This window comes from Ictalurus punctatus, chromosome 1 (genome assembly GCF_001660625.3).
Source record: "Ictalurus punctatus breed USDA103 chromosome 1, Coco_2.0, whole genome shotgun sequence".
Lineage (NCBI taxonomy): Eukaryota > Metazoa > Chordata > Actinopteri > Siluriformes > Ictaluridae > Ictalurus > Ictalurus punctatus.
Window position 1 is genome coordinate 39,042,388 of NC_030416.2, and position 18,460 is coordinate 39,060,847.

The 18,460-nt window shown below is 39.1% G+C and overlaps 1 protein-coding gene and 1 long non-coding RNA gene across 4 annotated transcripts; one reads left to right on the forward strand and one right to left on the reverse strand.

The window, feature by feature from the left end:
* Positions 1 to 327: 327 nt before the first annotated feature.
* Positions 328 to 16,602, reverse strand: slc6a16b (solute carrier family 6 member 16b). 3 transcript variants are annotated; one of them, XM_017482404.3, is made up of 13 exons: positions 16,327 to 16,602; positions 12,400 to 12,604; positions 12,135 to 12,292; positions 10,974 to 11,094; positions 10,688 to 10,863; positions 10,260 to 10,370; positions 9,876 to 10,117; positions 9,569 to 9,755; positions 9,054 to 9,255; positions 7,945 to 8,104; positions 7,660 to 7,822; positions 6,495 to 6,777; positions 328 to 916 (listed from the first exon to the last, which is right to left on the reverse strand). In XM_017482404.3, the coding sequence occupies exons 2-13, from the start codon at positions 12,602 to 12,604 to the stop codon at positions 666 to 668; spliced, it is 2,259 nt and encodes a 752-aa protein (XP_017337893.2). In that variant the 5' UTR covers positions 16,327 to 16,602; the 3' UTR covers positions 328 to 665. The 3 variants fall into 3 exon arrangements, with proteins under 3 accessions (XP_017337893.2, XP_053540899.1, XP_053540900.1); XM_053684924.1 differs by lacking the exon at positions 328 to 916 and adding an exon at positions 4,411 to 5,765 and having other exon boundaries at positions 16,327 to 16,600; XM_053684925.1 differs by lacking the exon at positions 328 to 916 and adding an exon at positions 5,623 to 6,188 and having other exon boundaries at positions 16,327 to 16,600.
* Positions 15,549 to 17,491, forward strand: LOC108273341 (uncharacterized). Its single transcript, XR_001814292.3, has 3 exons — positions 15,549 to 15,910; positions 17,159 to 17,289; positions 17,424 to 17,491. It is a non-coding gene; the product is annotated as an uncharacterized LOC108273341 (long non-coding RNA).
* Positions 17,492 to 18,460: the final 969 nt, after the last annotated feature.

Consider the following 18,460-nt stretch of genomic DNA (forward strand, 5'->3'; position numbering starts at 1 on the left):
ACTCAAGGTCACGGTCTGAGAGGACTAGACTTGCTACAGTATACAGCAAGTCTAGTCCTTTCAGATAGTGACCTTGCTGTGACCTTGAGCCTGTTTGGGCCCAATTCGAATCAGTTCATCTGTTGGTTACAATATTAATTCCATACAAATACTAAAAAAACATTCAAACACTCTATCACACTAATGAGAATCTCAGATACATGGAGAGAAACATAACGTCTTCATCACCAAGTGACAGAGGAGTAAAATCATCTATACATTACATTATACTATATCAGTATATAACTAACACACACAGTGCAGACCTTCTGGGAAACTAAGTGAAGATCATCATCAGGGGTTTATTAAAGAATAAAACCACACAATACAGTTTACACACACATATACACACACTCTCTCTCTCTTTTTACAGAGTGGCTGAAAGACTCTCATTTTAAATTGGAATGTGATCAGACACCTTAACACAGCTTTTACTACACTCTACTCTGATTGGTTGAGCTTTGTGATTGACAGCCTTTACTACACTCTACTCTGATTGGTTGAGCTTTGTGATTGACAGCCTTTACTACACTCTACTCTGATTGGTCAAGCTCTGTGATTGAGAGCCTTTGCTACTCTACTACACTCTATTCTGATTGGTCGAGCTCTGTGTAGTGTGGGGCATGTCAGAGGAAGTTCTTCTGCAGCTCCTGAGCGGAGATTGTTCTGAGAGGGGCGGGGCGAGGTGGGCGAGGCGGGGGAAAGGGTGATGCAAGAGGAGGAGGTGAGAGAGCTGGAGGAACAGTGATGATGGAGGGAGTGTCAGAGAGAGAACCATAACTCACTCCTCCTCCTCCTCCTCTCCCCATCCATCCATCCATTCGTCCACAACTATGGAAAACAGGAGGGGACAGTCCACCCATATCCACTGATGAGTCTGAGAGAGACACAGAAAGAGAGACAGAGAGAAACAGAAAAAAGACGGAGAGAGACAGAGAGAGACCTGTCAGAGTTTGTGTGTGTACCTGTCTCCTGTAGCTGTGTGTATGCGCGCGCGTGTGTGTGTGTGTGTGTACCTGTCTCCTGTAGCTGTGTGTGCGTGTGTGTACCTGTCTCCTGTAGCTGTGTGTGTGTGTGTGTACCTGTCTCCTGTAGCTCTGTGTGTGTGTGTGTGTACCTGTCTCCTGTAGCTGTGTGTGTGTGTGTGTACCTGTCTCCTGTAGCTGTGTGTGTGTGTGTGTGTGTGTGTGTGTACCTGTCTCCTGTAGCTGTGTGTGTGTACCTGTCTCCTGTAGCTGTGTGTGTGTGTGTGTGTGTGTACCTGTCTCCTGTAGCTGTGTGTGTGTACCTGTCTCCTGTAGCTGTGTGTGTGTGTGTGTGTGTGTGTACCTGTCTCCTGTAGCTGTGTGTGTATACCTGTCTCCTGTAGCTGTGTGTGTGTAGCGTTGTGTGTGTCTCACCTGTCTCCTGTAGCTGTGTGTGTGTGTGTACAGCTTTGTGTGTGTCTCACCTGTCTCCTGTAGCTGTGTGTGTGTGTGTACCCGTCTCCTGTAGCTCTGTGTGTGTGTGTGTGTGTGTGTGTGTGTGTGTGTGTGTGTGTGTGTACCTGTCTCCTGTAGCTGTGTGTGTGTATACGGGTGTCTGGTGTAGAACTGATTGTAGATGCAATAGATCACTCCCATCAGTGTCATGGTTCCCAGTGCAGCGGCAATAAACAGACCCAGCCTGTTATTCACATGGACATCTGCCACACACACACACACACTTAGTGAAAACACTGTTCCCATGGTGTCACCTATGAAACTTATGTACAGATTAAAGTGAATGTAAAGTGTGGTTCTGTCTCAGGTCAAGGATGGAGCTGTATATAACTGGCTGGAGGTGGATAAAGCAGGAAAGTGGAGGTTCTGGGTGGAGGGTGTGGAGGTTCTGGGTGGCCAGTGTGGGTGGAGGATGTGGTGGAGTTTGTGAGTGGATGGTGTAGGACAAGGTGAAGGTTATCTATAGAGAATTTGGAGGTTCAGGTCTTTCTCACAAACTTCAAATAAAATACAAAAGTGTGATAATATACTGAGCTATGATAAAAATGTGAGTGTGTGTGTGTGCATGCGTGTGCACATGTATGTGTGCATGCGTGTGTGTGTCTTACAGGTTTGCTTGCGTGTGATGGGATTCTGCTTCTCAGGAGTGTGTTGCTCAGCATCAGAGGTGGAGTCAGAGTTCTGAGACACACAAAGTGCCACACACACACACACTCCCAGAAGTGTGCGCACAAACATACCTGAGAGACAATACAAGTCTTTGTTTTCATTATAATACAAGTATTATAGTGTGTGTGTGTAGTCCATTAGTATCATTACAAGCACTAAATCAGTACACCGACTCTAAAAACCATACACACACACACATCACAGTTACACATCCAAATATATTTTAGTACTTACAGGTTACAGAAAAGTAAAATATACAGCCAATGCTTCACACACAAAAATATTGCCAGCTCGTGTGTGTGTATATATTGTGTGTACATTAAAAATAATGTGCGTACCTGCAGCTCAGGTGCTTCTCTGTGTTCTGACTCTCAGCTTCCTGTTTTTGTACATCACCTCTTTTCCAGGGCGGAGCACGCAACCTAGACAACCTGATTCCCCAATTACACACACACACACACCAAACCCTTCTCTGTATGATTTAAAACCTGAACTCCATCCCTGACAGCATTCTCTGCACCGAACTTGCATTATTCTTTTATATTTCTTGTTAGTATTTATTTAATATTTTATTTCATGCACTATGAAAGGTTTGAAGTGAAGTGTTTTATACACTTAAAACAAATATTTTTAAAATAGTGATTTTCTTAAATGATAGAATAGAGACTAAAATCTGTTCCATATTCATTCATATCTATATTCATTATTGTTTTCAGGAAATGTGAGATATTAAAAATATATAAAACATAGTATAAAAGAAAAAACAATAATATGTAAAAGTCTTTTACTCTCAGGATAATTGACTCTTTACTATAATGAACTGAACATATAAACCTGATAGGACAGTGTGTGTGTGAGAGAGATACACAGATAAGCTAAATAAAAACATTAAACCCATTTTAAAACAAGTTTAATATTAACAGAGGAAAGGAAATAAAATATTACAATGACCTGCGCTTTTACACAGCACTTTATTTATAAACTTTACAGAACACACTGATTTCATGAGATTGTGATTTATAGAAAACTGATGTTACAGAGCCGCTTCAGAGGAATGATGTAATAACACAAATTATCACACACTCACACACACACACCTGTGACCTAGTTATTAAATCAATGTACCAAAACAAAACACTGTACATGTGTTTAATTTGTAAAGTTCCAGCATGATTGTTTTAGAACAGACATGTGACAGAAAACTCGACATTAAACAATAAAATGTTCAGATGTAAACAAATAAGCCTGCTGCACCTGTAGGGGATAAACCACTCGCCCCCAACCCTGACATCAAGCACGTGTCATCTACATTTCAAATTATAAACAAAATACTTGCACACGTGCGTGTAATATATATATATATATATATACACACATACATATATATATATATATACATATATATATATATACATATATATATATATATATATATATATATATATATATATATATATATATATATATATACACACATACACACACATACATACACGCACGCATATACACACACACACACTAAAATTTACATTTACATATAAAACTTTATAAAATGTACAAAAGCTATAAAACATCCTCAGCCTTTATACAAAAATTACAATAAACAATTTTGCCAAAAGTGAATATTAAAACAGTGCAATAAACACTGTGTGAGAGAGAGAAAGAGAGAATCTATCTATTTACAGAATAATGTGTTTTGGTCATAACTTTTCATCTTTCAATGTTTTTTTTTTTTTTCTTGTAATGTTTTTATTTTAACTGTATATACAGATGCATCTAAAAAAATTTGAATATCATGGAAAAGTTCTTTTTTTCTATAATTTAATTCAAAAAGTAATTTAATTACTATATTTCATATGTTCTAGATTCATTACACAAAGTGAAATAGTTCGAGCCTTTTTTGTTTTAATCTCGATGATTACGGATTACAGCTCATGGAAATCAAAAACACCGTATCTCAAAATATTAGAATAAAGAATTTATAATACAGAAATGTCGACCTGAGAAGACTGTAATCAGATAATTAACTCCAAGCATTTCGTGAGCTGTAAGCATCAAGATTAAAACAAAAAAGGCTTGAAATATTTCACTTTATGTGTAATGAATCTAGAATATATGGAAGTTCCACTTTTTGAATTAAATTACAGAAAAAAAAGAACTTTTCCACGATATTCTAATTTTTTGAGACGGACCTAATATATATATATATATATATATATATATATATATATATATATATATATATATATATATATATATATATATTATTTGCGGTTTGTATTTGCCTGATGTTACTGTACAGCGTTCCAGTTGACCGGTTCTTGTTCTCTTTGTACATGTGCTGTATAAATAAATAAATAAATAAAAGGTGATGTGAAAACTTTCCCACTGAACTGGTGAAAGTCCAAATCATGATGTCGTAATGAGCGTTAGAGCAGCTGACCAATCAGCAGCTTCGATTCAGCTCTCTCTCCTTTCTGGCCTTTTATTCCTCCATCTCTACAACACTGCAAACTGAACACTTTTACAATGTGGTGCTTTTCATATACTTGAAAAATAATTATACATTAATTATTTAACTAATTATTAATCATGTGTGTGTAATATAATGTGTGTGTACCTTCAGGTATCTAGATGTACTGTGTGTCATGACATTAGAGCTGAACTGAAGAACATTTGGACTGATATTCGTTAGCCTTTTTACTGTTAAGGGTCTACAGTAAATAAAGTTTTAACAGGTGTTTCCAAACTAAAACTCGTGACCCCACGTGTGGTTTACTGATTCACAAATAGGGTCACAAATCTAACTCACAATCTCCTCTTTCATTTATTTTACAAATTAGTGATAGTTCTTATATTAATTATAAAAATGGGGATTTTATATTTAGAAATTTTAATGGGAGTCACATTCAGAAAAGCCACGTACTTAATCACTTTATAATCAGCATTAAAGTTATTATTTGTGTAAGTTGTGTGTTACATTGATCACTTTCTTGAGATCAATTGCATCACTAACTATAAATAAATAATAAACATAACAGTACTGAAATATTCACGATATCAGGACTGTTTAAATACAATGTCTAATGATGACTCAAATACATTACACACGTGTTATTGTGTTTAATGTTGTGTTATTAGAGTTTAAACAGCTTCCTCAAAGTCTTACATATTTAATATTTGCTGAACAACTTTATTAACTAGTTCATTTTCCCTGGAAAGCTTTACCTAGTTTAATAATTAGATCACTAACTAGCACCGTTTCATGTTGTGACCAATCAGGTCTCTCGATAGAAAGATTGAGTGCAGTGTTGCTCTGTAACAGTATTACAGCCCTACAATAAATTATGAATATTAGATTCATTATATTTCCGATGAGGTTATTCACATGAGATTTTCACCAGACATCATGACATTTCTGGAGCTCTTTCTGAGTGGTCCTTGGCTCTTGGGCTACTCTTCTGAATATTCTTCTGACTCCCTGGTCAGAAATCTTGTGAGGAGCTCCTGTGCATGGCCGGTTGATGATGGAGTGATTTTGCTTCCACTTGTGGATAATGGCCCCAATGGTGCTTACTGGAAGATTCAGAAGTTTTGAAATACGTCAGTATCCGAGTCCATCAATATGTTTCACTACAATAAGGTTGTAAAGGTCTTGGGAGAGCTCTTTGCTTTTACCCATCATGAGATGTTTCTTGTGTGACACCTTGGTAACGAAAAGCCTTTTTATAGACCATCAATTTACTAACCCAACTGATATTAATGTGCACAGATAGAAGGTATAATTACTTACAGATTTCAGTTGGTTCCTTACCTTGCCTTGGAGAACTGCTTTTCTTAGCATGTTCAATACTTTTTCCCAGTGTCAATCCACTTTATTACACATAACTTCATGCATGGACTTTAATGTTGTGAATTCTTCATATTTGCGGATTTCTTGAGTTAATACTGATGTCTGGTGAATATTTCATGTGAATAACCTCACTAGAAATATATTTACTGAAAAAAAATGTTGACATGTTTAACTGTAACATTAGCTAGTTTCCTAAGCGTATATAGTGTTGAAATGTTAATGTAAAACGTCTGACAGAACCTTCAGAAAATCTGTGTTAGAATGGTAACCATTTACCTTAAAGGAGCAATACTCAAATTTTTTTAGACTTCCAAAATGTTATACAAATTACCGGGAAAAATGCAGAACATGATTTAAAAAAAAAAACCCTTTACAAAACTGCAAACGCACTTTAATCTAGACCAGAACTTTAACCTGGACCTTTCCAGCTCATACTCTTGTAGACGCCTCACCTTCCTCCTCTCCAGTCTGTGGGAGGAGCCTGTAGCCATCCTCGGCCAACGGGGAGGAGGTAGGATTTAAGTCCGCATTCTGCAGCGTGCTGAGAGGGGCAGAGTCAGTGTCCACGGTGCTGCAGGGGGCGTATCGTGCCTCAGTGTCGAGAGCTGACTGGCTGAACCGCTGTTTTAACATGGTGTGGGCGTAACCCAGAGGAACAGGAAGTACTGCAATGATGATGAGTGTTGAGAGCATGGCCAATGCCCAATCAGGATAGGCCAATTTCACCTCTGATGCCTGAGACCGAGAGAGAGTGAAAGAGAGAGAGTGAAAGAGAGAGAGAGAGAGAGAGAGAGAGAGAGAGAGAGAGAGAGAGACACACACAGAGTCAGTCTCCCAACAGAATGGTTAATAGTGTGTAGTGGTGTTTAATAGTCAATAATTCAACACAAATTTATATTATTTGTACTGCAGCCAGCAGCTGAAGCTCAGAACAGAGAAACAACAAGGAGGAGGGTAAGAAAGAGATGGACAGAGAGAGAGGAGAGAGAGAGGGGTTTATGGGTTATATTCCATTCAGTTCAGTTTTATTAGTGCAGCATGTTTAACATTAGACATTGTTACAGAAATATATCAATTCAGGATAAAGATGTTAAATGTATGAATTTATCTCTAATGAGCAGCCAGAGGTGACGGTGGTGAGGAAAAACTCCCTGAGACGATATGAGGAAGAAAGCTTGAGAGGAACCAGACTCAAAAGGGAACCAGTCCTCATCTGGGTGACGCCGGATAGTGCGATTATAAATAAATACACCCCTTCTATAAATGTGCTAATACTACATGGTCAAAAAGTGCAGTTGGGTAACCAGGAAATTCATTACAGTTTCTACATGAAGTCTGTTTTGTTGAACTTCTCCACTGTTCACTGATGGAAACTTGAGTGTAAAACTGATCGTAGCAATTGTAGTCCAAAGCATCTTAATGATTACCAAGTGGTACCATCCTCAGTAATCTCACTGATCTTCAGGCTGCACCATGTGGGGTCATCCTCAGCAATCATGTTTAATGGTCTACACCAAAAGATCAGTAAAGAACTAGCTTCCACAGAACTACAGTACTGATTCAGTATTTATTTACTGTCTTTAATCTAGTGTAACAGATTACAAATAGTGTGTGTACCGTATCTCTGTTCCAGGCTGTGTATTGTGGTCGTTTTAGACACATTTTCAGTAGACTGGCTGCTAGCAGAGTCAGCATGGCTAACAGACACACGTACTTCCACAGAAACTTATAAACCACACACACTGGGCGGCCCAGCATCTGTCTGATATCCTCCAGGAACCTGTCTCACACACACACACACACACACACACACACACACACACACAGGGCATTGAAGTGTGACTGTGCAAATGACAAATAAACTACTCTTCTCACACACACACACACACACACACGTGTTACCTGTCCGCCCCATACACCCAGGCGATACTGACGGTCTGGAAAACGACGACGATGATGAGCGGCAGTGTGGCGGAGTAATCATCAAACATCACCACAAAGTAATTCCCACAGCGCTGAGTGAACAACAGACCAATCACAAACGCCAACACACAGCTACACACTGCGGAGAGAGTCAGACATCATCATCATCATCATCATATTATTATTATTATTATTATTATTATTATCAACAACATTTTATTTAAATGCACTTTTCTCATACCCAAAGCGCTACATGAACAGAAAATAGAGATAAAATACACACATACAGACATACTCAATACAACAAGACAATAAGTATCAAACAAATAATTAACTCTACACTCTATTGAAAAAAGCTAGATCAAATTAATCAGTACAAGTTATTTTAAAAAGATGAGTTTTCAACATTTTCTTAAAACTGTTGAATGTGGGTGTATTTCTGTCTATAAAAGTAAGTTCCATAGCGTAGGGGCTGCAAAAGAAAACGCATGAGAGACAGCAGAATGGAGAGAACGAGAAGGTGTGTACGGAGTTATAAACGAGAGAAAGGAACATGCCATGCAAATTACACAGCAGTACAGTAACGTGCGGACGTGAAGAAGTACAGGTGACAACACCTGCTGCTGGATTCGGGATGTGGTCTAATATATTTTACAGGTAGGCCAATAAAAAGTGCATTACAATAATCAATCCTTGAAGTAATAAACGTGTGAATAAGCTTTTCAGCATCATGTAACGATATTACATTTTTAAATACCCCTCAGGGAGAGTTGTTGACGTGACCGTCATGTCAGACTTCGAGCTGGTGTAAATCACCAGCATGCTGTAGAAGTGATAACCTGGACCATGTTTCTGAATAATTTGTCCTAGAAGAAACATAAATGCCAAACAGTATAGGACCCAGGACAGACCCCTGAGGAACACCATGACAGACCTGTCCCATATCAGATGTGTTGTTTCCCAGGACAACAAACCAGACAGATAGGGAGTGAGATAGGCAGGGAGAGTGAAACAGAAAGAAAGTGAGCCAAAAAAAGAGCAACACTGAGATGGTGACATAGTGTGAGTGTGTGTGTGTGTGAGTGTACCTGTGAAGATGAGTTTGTGGTTCCTCAGTGAGGAGAAGGTATCAGACAGTGGGGTGAGGATCCCCTCCATGGTACCGAACATGGTGGACAGTCCCAGGTTGATGAGCATGAGGAAGAACAGAGCTGACCAGAAGGGACTGGCGGGGAACCGAGTCATTGCCTCAGTGAAGGCTATAAATGCCAGACCTGTCCCCTCTACTCCCTGAGAGAATGAGACAGACGGAGAGTGACATCTAAAACTGTAAGAAGCATTTCTGCCATATAGAAGAAATTATACAGTTATTCATATTATGGAAAATATTCATGATGCAGTTATCCAGTAGGTTCTACAACAGAGGAAATAATATATACACGTGCATATTATATATATATATATATATATATATATATATATATATATATATATATATATATAAAAAATAAGTCACGTATATGTGCCTTATTATTATACTGACGTCCTCCAGGCGGTGTTATTGTATATATATGGTGTATAAATGTATATAATCTATAGGTACCTTGTTCATGACGTCCTCCAGGCTGCAGTTGCTGATGCTGTAGCCAGTGAGGTTCAGCTGATTTCCCTGCACCTCGTACCAGTGTTTATACATCTCCACAGAAACAGAGTCCGCCTCCGTTATGTTAATAAGAAGAGGGGGTAGAGTAACTGAGGACGAGATTGCTTCAGATAACAGTTTCAGATTTCTGCAGCACACACACAATAACACAACACTACATTATACATTAGTAATATACAGATTATTATCAAAGATGCCTCCTTCTCTCACCCTTCTTCATTCTGCCTGCGTGTGTGTGTGTGTGTACTTTGAGATGCAGGTCTTGGTGAAGGACTTGGCCCTGAATCCCAGCACAGAGAAGACGACGAGCGAGGCGAGGATGGAGGTGAGGAAGTTGATGGTGGAGACGGTGTAGGCATCACGGTGACAGTTATTATTACGCTGGTTGTAGGAGGAGTACGCTATGATGGAGCCAAAACCCAAACCCAGAGCAAAGAACACCTGAGTGAACGCCTGACGCCACACCTGTACATCACCCCATATCTCCAACTGAAGAGGGGGGAAGAGAGGTCATAAAGAAATCTGTAGACAGAAGGTCCTGTATGGAACACAACAGAACAACAATACAGAGGGGTGTGTGTGTGTGTGTGTGTGTGTGTGTGTGTGTGTGTGTGTGTGTGTTATACTGTACCTTAGGACTGAACATGTACTTGAGTCCCTCTGCTGCTCCGTCCAGCGTCAGACCTCGAATCAGGAAGCACAGCAGAACCAGGTAGGGGAACACGGAGGAGAAATACATCACCTACAGAACAGAAACTAATCAATAATCAACTTTACATATACAATTTTTTATTATTCATGTGCAAAATAAAATGTGCTCTTTAATTTAGACTTTTTTCTTAATCAGTTCTTTGTATTTTACATTTACTATTACTTTTATTTTTCCATTTTCTTACCATTATTGCCCCAGACTGAGACAACAGTCATGAAAAGTTTCTACATAAAAAAAACTTATCACCATTATTAACTTTCTTTCATAACATTATATTACTGGCAAATATTATTTTAACCCAACCCATATATGATTACAGTCTCACACACACTCTCACTCACACACACCTTGCCAGAAGACTTGATGCCCTTGAACATGGCGAGGCAGACGACGAGCCAGGCGAGAGCGAGACAGCCAGTGATGATCAGGTTAAACTCTCCCTTGTCATCGATAGAGTCCGTAATATCCAGAGCTTTACGGAACCAGAAGTATGATGTAGGAGAACTCGCATCACACTCGGGTACTACACACACACACACACACACACACAAGGGCTAGACACATGATCTACCTTTCTCTGACAACACAGGGCAGTTTAAACACACACACACACACACACACACACACACACACCTGTGGTGTTCCCCTCTTTAGGACAGTTCTCCCAGGGTAACGGACTCTGGAATGATTTAAAGAGATAAAAAATACTCCAAGCGATGATTACGTTATAATACAGTGCCACGAAGAAACACACCTGAGAGACAGACAGGGGAGAGAGAGAGAGACAGACAGGGGAGAGACACACGGCATTAGATACATTTATTTTTATTTAAGATTTCAGTAAGCAGAGAGAATTGTAAATCTCTGGAATGAATTTCTTCTTGTATAACAGTAAAGAGTTGTCCAGCAGATAGTAGAGCTGCACTGCTAACTCTACAGTCACAGTGTGGGATTTATTCCAGATTTACTCTCTACAGAAGGCTGCGTTTGTGGTTCGAGAGTCATTAACATACAGCAAGAATGATTAGAGATCAAACTGCCACAAAAACTGATTGAGAGGGGGTCAAATACTTATTTCCCTCAATAAAATGCAGATCAATTTATAACATTTTTGACATGCATTTTTCTGGATTTTCTTGTTATTCTGTCTCTCACTGTTCAAATAAATTTACCATTAAAATTATAGACTGATCATTTCTTTGTCAGTGGGCAAACGTACAAAATCAGCAGGGGATCATAATACTTTTTTCCCCTCACTGTATATTATATACCCAGGGTCACCAACAAAGACTTCAGTTTACTGTTATATATATATATATATATATATATATATATATATATATATATATATATATATATATATATATATATATATATATATATATAAATAATACTTTATATATATTATTTTTATGGATTCACAAAAAGTATAGAATTAAACTACAGTCCTAAATGAATAATATATATTCTTGTGTGTGCGTGTATTGGGTTGTTTTCAGAAAAGTTCAGTAAAGTATGTCAGTTCCAGATTAATGAATAACTTTTCCAATCTCCGAGGGGGAGTAAGGCTGCTTTGTGACACAATGTCTATTATTAACAGTGCTATACAAATAAAATTTAACTGAATTCTAAAGTTATAAGAATGCTGCATTAACTGAGACACAAAAACAAAGTTTAGAAAGCTATTATAACTATAAACACAATAAAGAGTCTAAACTAATGATAAACATGATAAAGGGAATTTTTGGGAAGATCACTCAATCAGATTAGGGATTACTGGTTTGGTGTACACACCACGCAGCTGGAGTAGCCAATCCCAACAAGTTTTGGTGAGATGTGCCTCCAGACACCGATGCTGCCCTGTCTGATACTCTGACCCACTGCTAACTCCAGAAAAAACAACGGCACACCGACCACCACCATCAGCAGAACATAGAGCAGCAGGAACGCTCCTGAGAGAGAGACAGGGGTAGAGAGGGAGACAGTGAGACTGGAAGACATTAAAGTTAATTAAAATAAGCATTTTAACACACACACACACACACACACACACACACACCTCCACCGTTCTGGTGACACAAGTAGGGGAATCTCCACACGTTCCCAAGTCCAACACTGAATCCCACCTGAGCCAGGAAATACTCCACCTTACTGTCCCACCCATCACGCACTCTGTCCAATGGGGCATCAGGAACTTCCACAGGCCCCACCACCTGCCCCACCTCTACTCCATCTTCTGGCAATGGTGGCTTTTCTGAGCTCATCTGAAAAAACAGCAAAACTTATTGTTATATCTAGTAATTTTATTTGCTTTAAGAAGGGAAATATATATGTGTGTATATATATATATATATATATATATATATATATATATATATATATATATATATATATATATATATATTAGTTGTATATAAATGCAGCAAAAACAGCAAGGTGAAGTAATAGCTCAGTGGTTAAGACATTGGACTTCTGATCAAAAGGTTGTGGGTACTGTCAAACTGGGCCCTTAGGCAAGACCCTTAACTGCTGAGGGTCTCTTAAATATTAGATCTCTTACCTCTAAAGCACTTATTGATCTATTACCAGGAGTTATATTTAAATATAATGTTTTTAACAAAAATATGGATTAAATCAAACGAGTACACAGCACTAAATGAAGCCAGTCCTCCTGGATACAGTTATATACATCAGCCTCATCTGACTGGCCGAGGGGGAGGAGTCTCACTCATTTATAATGATAATCCAGACCGTATCCGTATTCCTTCTTTGCTATTATAATGTGCTCCACTATTCTGGGAAGGCTGTCCATTAGATTTTGGGGTGTGGCTGTGGGGATTTGTGATCATTCAGCTACAAGAGTGTTAGTGAGGTTGAGGTGAGGTGCTGTTGATGATGTGAGGAGACTCCAGTTCATCCCAAAGGTGTTCAGTGGGGTTGAGGTCAGGGCTCTGTGCAGGATACTCGAGTTCTTCTACCTTCTTCCAACCTTCACACACCACATCTTCATGGAGCTCGCTTTATGCACTTTATGTCATTCTGGAACAGTGTTTGGGGCTCTTAGTTCCAGTGAAGGGAAACTGTAAAGCTACAGCGTACAGAGACGTTCTATACAACTGTGTGCTTCGAACTGTGTAGCACAGAGACAACGCTGGTTAAAGTGGTAAGTGACCTTCTACTGACCTCTGATCAGGATTGTGTCTCGTTGCTTGTATTACTCGGCCTTAGTGCAGCTTTTGATACTATAGATCATACTATTCTCCTTGATAGACTGGAAAATGTTGTTGGCATTAGGGGAACAGCCCTCTCCTGGCTCAGGTCATATTAGACCGATTGTTATCAGTTCGTAGATGTAAATGGTGACTTCTCTATGCATACTTAGGTAAAGTTTGGTGTTCCACAAGGTTCTGATTTAGGCCAACTACTTTTTACTTTCTGTATGCTACCTCTAGGTCAAATTATTCATAAACATGGAATTAGCTTCCACTGTTATGCTGATGGCCCCCTGGGATAGGCTCCAGGTTTCCCCATGACCCTGAAAAGGATAAGCGGTATATAAGATGGATGGATGAATGGATGGATGTTATGCTGATGATACACAGCTGTATGTTTCAGCAAAGCCAGAGGACAAAAAACAGCTTAGTAAAGTTGAGGAATGTGTAAAGGACATTAGATGTTGGATGCTTATTAACTTCCTTTTACTTAACTCGGATAAGACAGAAGAAGTACTGATACCAGGACCACGTGTAGCTAGAAGTAATCTTTCTGATGTCACAGTAACTCTGGATGGACTTTGTTTCATCATGTGCAGCAGTAAAAGCCCTTGGTGTGATTATTGACTCCAGTCTATCATTTGATGCTCATGTAGATAATATTACTAGGATAGCCTTCTTTCATCTCAGAAATATTGCTAAGATAAGAAATACATTGTTACTACACGATGCAGAAATATTAGTTCATGCTTTCGTCACCTCTAGACTAGATTACTGTAATGCCTTACTGTCTGGATGTTCCAGTAGGAGCATAAACAAACTCCAGTTAGTCCAGAATGCAGCTGCTAGAGTCCTAAATAGACCCAGAAGATACGACCACATCACCCCGATCTTATCCACACTGCATTGGCTCCCAGTGAAATCTCGCATTGATTATAAAATACTATTATTGACCTATAAAGCACTAAACGGTCTTGCACCACAGTACCTGAGCAAACTTTATCTATGATCCGCCACGCCTACATCCATCAAAAGGTGCAGGCTATTTGTTGGTACCTGGAATAGTGAAGGCTACAGCAGGGGGGAGAGCTTTCTCTTACAAGGCCCCACAGTTATGGAACAGCCTTCCAATTAGTGTTCAGGACTAGAGGATCTAGAGGCTCACAGGTATAGAGTGTTGTGGTGAACTGGGATGTTTGGATGCTGTTGTCTTCCCACTTTCAGAAGTTCACCCAGGTGTGTTGATGGTGGAGTGGATGACTGCCTTATGTCCCAGGGAGCCCTCATGTCTGTGTTACCTTCTGGCTCTCCCTTTTAGTTATGCTGTCATAGCTAGTCTTGCCGAAGTCCCTGCTTTCACTCTGAACACAATGTACAAATATTGTACATTGTGTACAAATAAAATAAAATTGAACTGCTCAGGTGTATAATCGCTCTGGATAAGCACATCTGCCAAATGCCATACATGTAAATTTAAACATTCAGGCACAATTAAATCCAGCATTATTTATAATCATGCTCAATGTGAGTGGCACATATTTACATGCAGTGGCATTATTCCGGTCCTAATATATTTTCATAAATTGATTAAAAAATTACATTTATATTAAATGAAATATGTTGGGGTTATTCGTTTTTAATCCTTTTATTCCAAATGTGAGCCTATAAAACGAAACTTTTACACAATCAGAAATGTTCCTGAGCTTTGTTGTGATTTTTGTGGTTAATGTCGGTTTAATTTCCTCATAACTCTTCAACCGGAAATAAGCACACCTGCTGTTTTCTATCTTGAACGCTATTGGCTGTAATCTCGATTCAGGGTTAAAACCTGGGTTTAGTGAGAAAGTTAATTAACCCGGGTTAGATTAGATTAGGTTAGTTTTCTCAACTAATTTAACTCGCTTCGTGAAACAGGCCTCCGAGCTATTGTTTTATTTTCCCGCCTTCTGTGCTGCAATTGGCTATTACATCCGAGCCTCCTGCGTTGTGGTTGGTTCTTTTTCATCCGCCTCAGTCTGGAGTACTGACGAGTTTATTTTCCCGCCTCCACCCTGTAACTCTGACAAGCAGCTTATTGGCCAGTAGCTAGCCAATCCTTGTGTAGAAGGGGCGGGACTCCTAAGTGAAACGGATGAGAATTCAGCTTGACGAAGCTCTTTGACGGATTTGTGTGTTTTTATTAGTATAATAATACCGGAGTAGTTTAATTCTATCTTACAGGAATAAACTCTAGTCCGTTTCAGATAATTTTATTCTCCGTTAGCTTTAAACATTTCACCAAATCAATCCTAATCTATGTAGAACAGTGGTATAAGCTACATGTATAAACACACATGTCTAAACTTGAATAAACAACAGGTAAATTATACTCATCATTTTAGGTTCAGTTTTATTCCGAATTAAAATTGTTTAGATAAGCGTTAATCATGTTCTCACATTAAAGTGGTATAGCTGTAGTACCTCAGAGAAATGGCGGTTATTTTTTAAACGGCGTTCTGCACGCGCTCGCGCTGCTGATGCAATCATACTGGTTACTTACACGGAGAGCTCGCGGCACGGCTGATGTGCGCGCGTGCGGTCCATCAACTACATATCCTCAGTATTATCTGAATAAATGACGGAGTTATCGTCGTGGTTTATGTGTGTGTAAATGTTACCGGAACTCGCAGGCCTGCGGTTATATATCTTCTGTTGTTATATTCCGCTCTATAAGGTTCTGAATCGCGATGAGAATCACTGAACACGTTAAACGTCGCGTGTGTGCATTAACGTACCTTGTGTGTATCTGTAACTCCCCGCGTGTCTTTGTTCTTCTGCTCTTAGTTTCTCTCGCGTGGAACCAGCTGACAGAAACACCACGGTTTTAATACAACATGCACTCAAAAACCACAACGCACGCGCTCACCGAAGCAGAAGTTGTGTAAATAACCGCTCATCGCCTGAATACAGACTAATAAAGTACAATAAAGAGAGATAAATTAAGCCGTGCTTCCCTCTACTCAAGCTTCTGCCACGTTGGATTCCTAAACACACGCCCACAAAAGGAGGGTTTACAAGAAAGCCCCGCCCCTTTAATGTGCTGTCCAATCAGTAGATCCAAGTGGCTTTACTGTCCGGGCTTTACATTGCCAAAGCATTGGTTATACTGAAACACACACACACACACACACACACACACACACAAATAAATTTGACAAAATAATATAAATAAAAGAAGAAGTAAACACACACTGATTTGTGGGAGCATTGTGTAGATGTTTACAGTGTTGGTGTATGACACTTAAAGCGATATTTCCCAGGAAAGAAATGTTAAAAAGTAAACAATCCCATTGTAACTGCTGCCAAAAAAAAACAGAAACCGTGGAAGGAAATAACCGAGAAAATTAACGCCTGTAATCTCGACGTAAAGAGGATGGTTCAGAAGATCATTAAGCATCTAAAACTGTCTCTGTTGTAGCAAAAAAAAAAAAGAATTTAGCCTTTATAAGGGGGAGTCCAACAAAACTGGTAAAACTGTATTACTGTACTTTACGCTTGTATTATCAGCACTGTGGTGAGTGTGTTTTACTGTCACAGAGAGCTAATGACAACAAAACTGATAAACAGGTGGAGGGCCACCCCCGGCTGAACTGTCAGACTCTACCAAAATGGTTCAGGACATCCTTGGGGTGGACTCACCTGTCCTGACTGCTATCCCTGGTGGGTTAGAGAGTGAAGCTGAGACAGTGGAACACAGAGTGAGTCAACATTATTGTCTTGTATAAGCATAGCATAAAATATAACTTTTAGAGGAAACACGATCATTTTTAGATCATGAGAGACGTATATGATAACATAATCATATGATAACTGATATTCCTTTCACACATAGACCATTTCAGCACTGTGGGGAAAAGAAGCTTCAACACCACCAGAGCGCCAACCCAGGCAACAGCTAAGTGAGGATTTATTGCTGTTAACAGTTGAGTTTTAGGCTATTGCTAACTCCACTCATTATTCTATCCTGCTTTATTCTATCCTGTATTAAACATCTTTCTGTAATAAACCTTTTTTTACCTTCAGAGGACGAGTCTACGAGTGTTGTCTAATTTCCACGACAATTTGGCGTCTCCTGGCTGGGCTGCGCGAGTCTTTTCAGCTTTTCTGGACAAGAAGAAAACCGGAAGATGCCCGTGGAAAAGTTTGTGTTGACGCGAAGACGATTTGCCCTTTGTTATCCAGAGCGAAAGACCGATGCAGCCTTATCACTGACTGTAGGAGTCATCAAAAAAAGCAGCCTTAAGGTAAATTAGAATTTTATGAAGTCATTGTGTATTGCTGTCTGTGTGGAAGGGAGTCAATGATATAAGAAATGCGTGTATTACATTGAGAGAAGTATTACATGGAGCGATTTCTTATAAGAAGTTCGAGGAACTTCGCCTCTGCGATGGCAGAGATATTGGTGTTTCTTAGATCACAGCTTCAAAACTAAGATATATACCGACGGGTATGTGTATATATATATATATATATATAGAGAGAGAGAGAGAGAGAGAGATAATAACGGTAAAAGTGTTTGCTAACAGATATAGTCCGGTTCGAGCAATAAATAAGTAAAGAGAGTACTTATTAAGAAGCGCAAGAGGCACAGTATTTTTGCGGCGGGTTATTATCAAGTTGCATGCCCCATTGACTCATTCCATCACATCAGCTGTACATGATATATTTAGCAAATTTAACGCGCAAGTAAATTTTACTGAGATAAAAAAAGAAATTATTTTTAAAAAAAGAAGGGAAGAGAAAACTGTAAACCCTACCAAATTGCTGTATGTGGACCAAGGTTCTAATTGTAAATGAAAACGAATGAACTGGGGGTAATCGGTGTATGTTCGAACAGAACACTGTGTAACACCGACTATCACTCTCTGT

Bases quoted from the DNA above. Each gene is read 5' to 3' on its own strand.
- slc6a16b (XM_017482404.3), bottom strand. From the start codon at position 12,604: ATGAGCTCAGAAAAGCCACCATTGCCAGAAGATGGAGTAGAGGTGGGG. The intron at 12,293-12,399 runs GTGTGTGTGTGT...TCTCTCTCTCAG, and splicing joins GTGTCACCAGAACGGTGGAG to GAGCGTTCCTGCTGCTCTAT. The intron at 7,823-7,944 runs GTAACACGTGTG...TGTGTGAGACAG, and splicing joins TGGGTGTATGGGGCGGACAG to GTTCCTGGAGGATATCAGAC.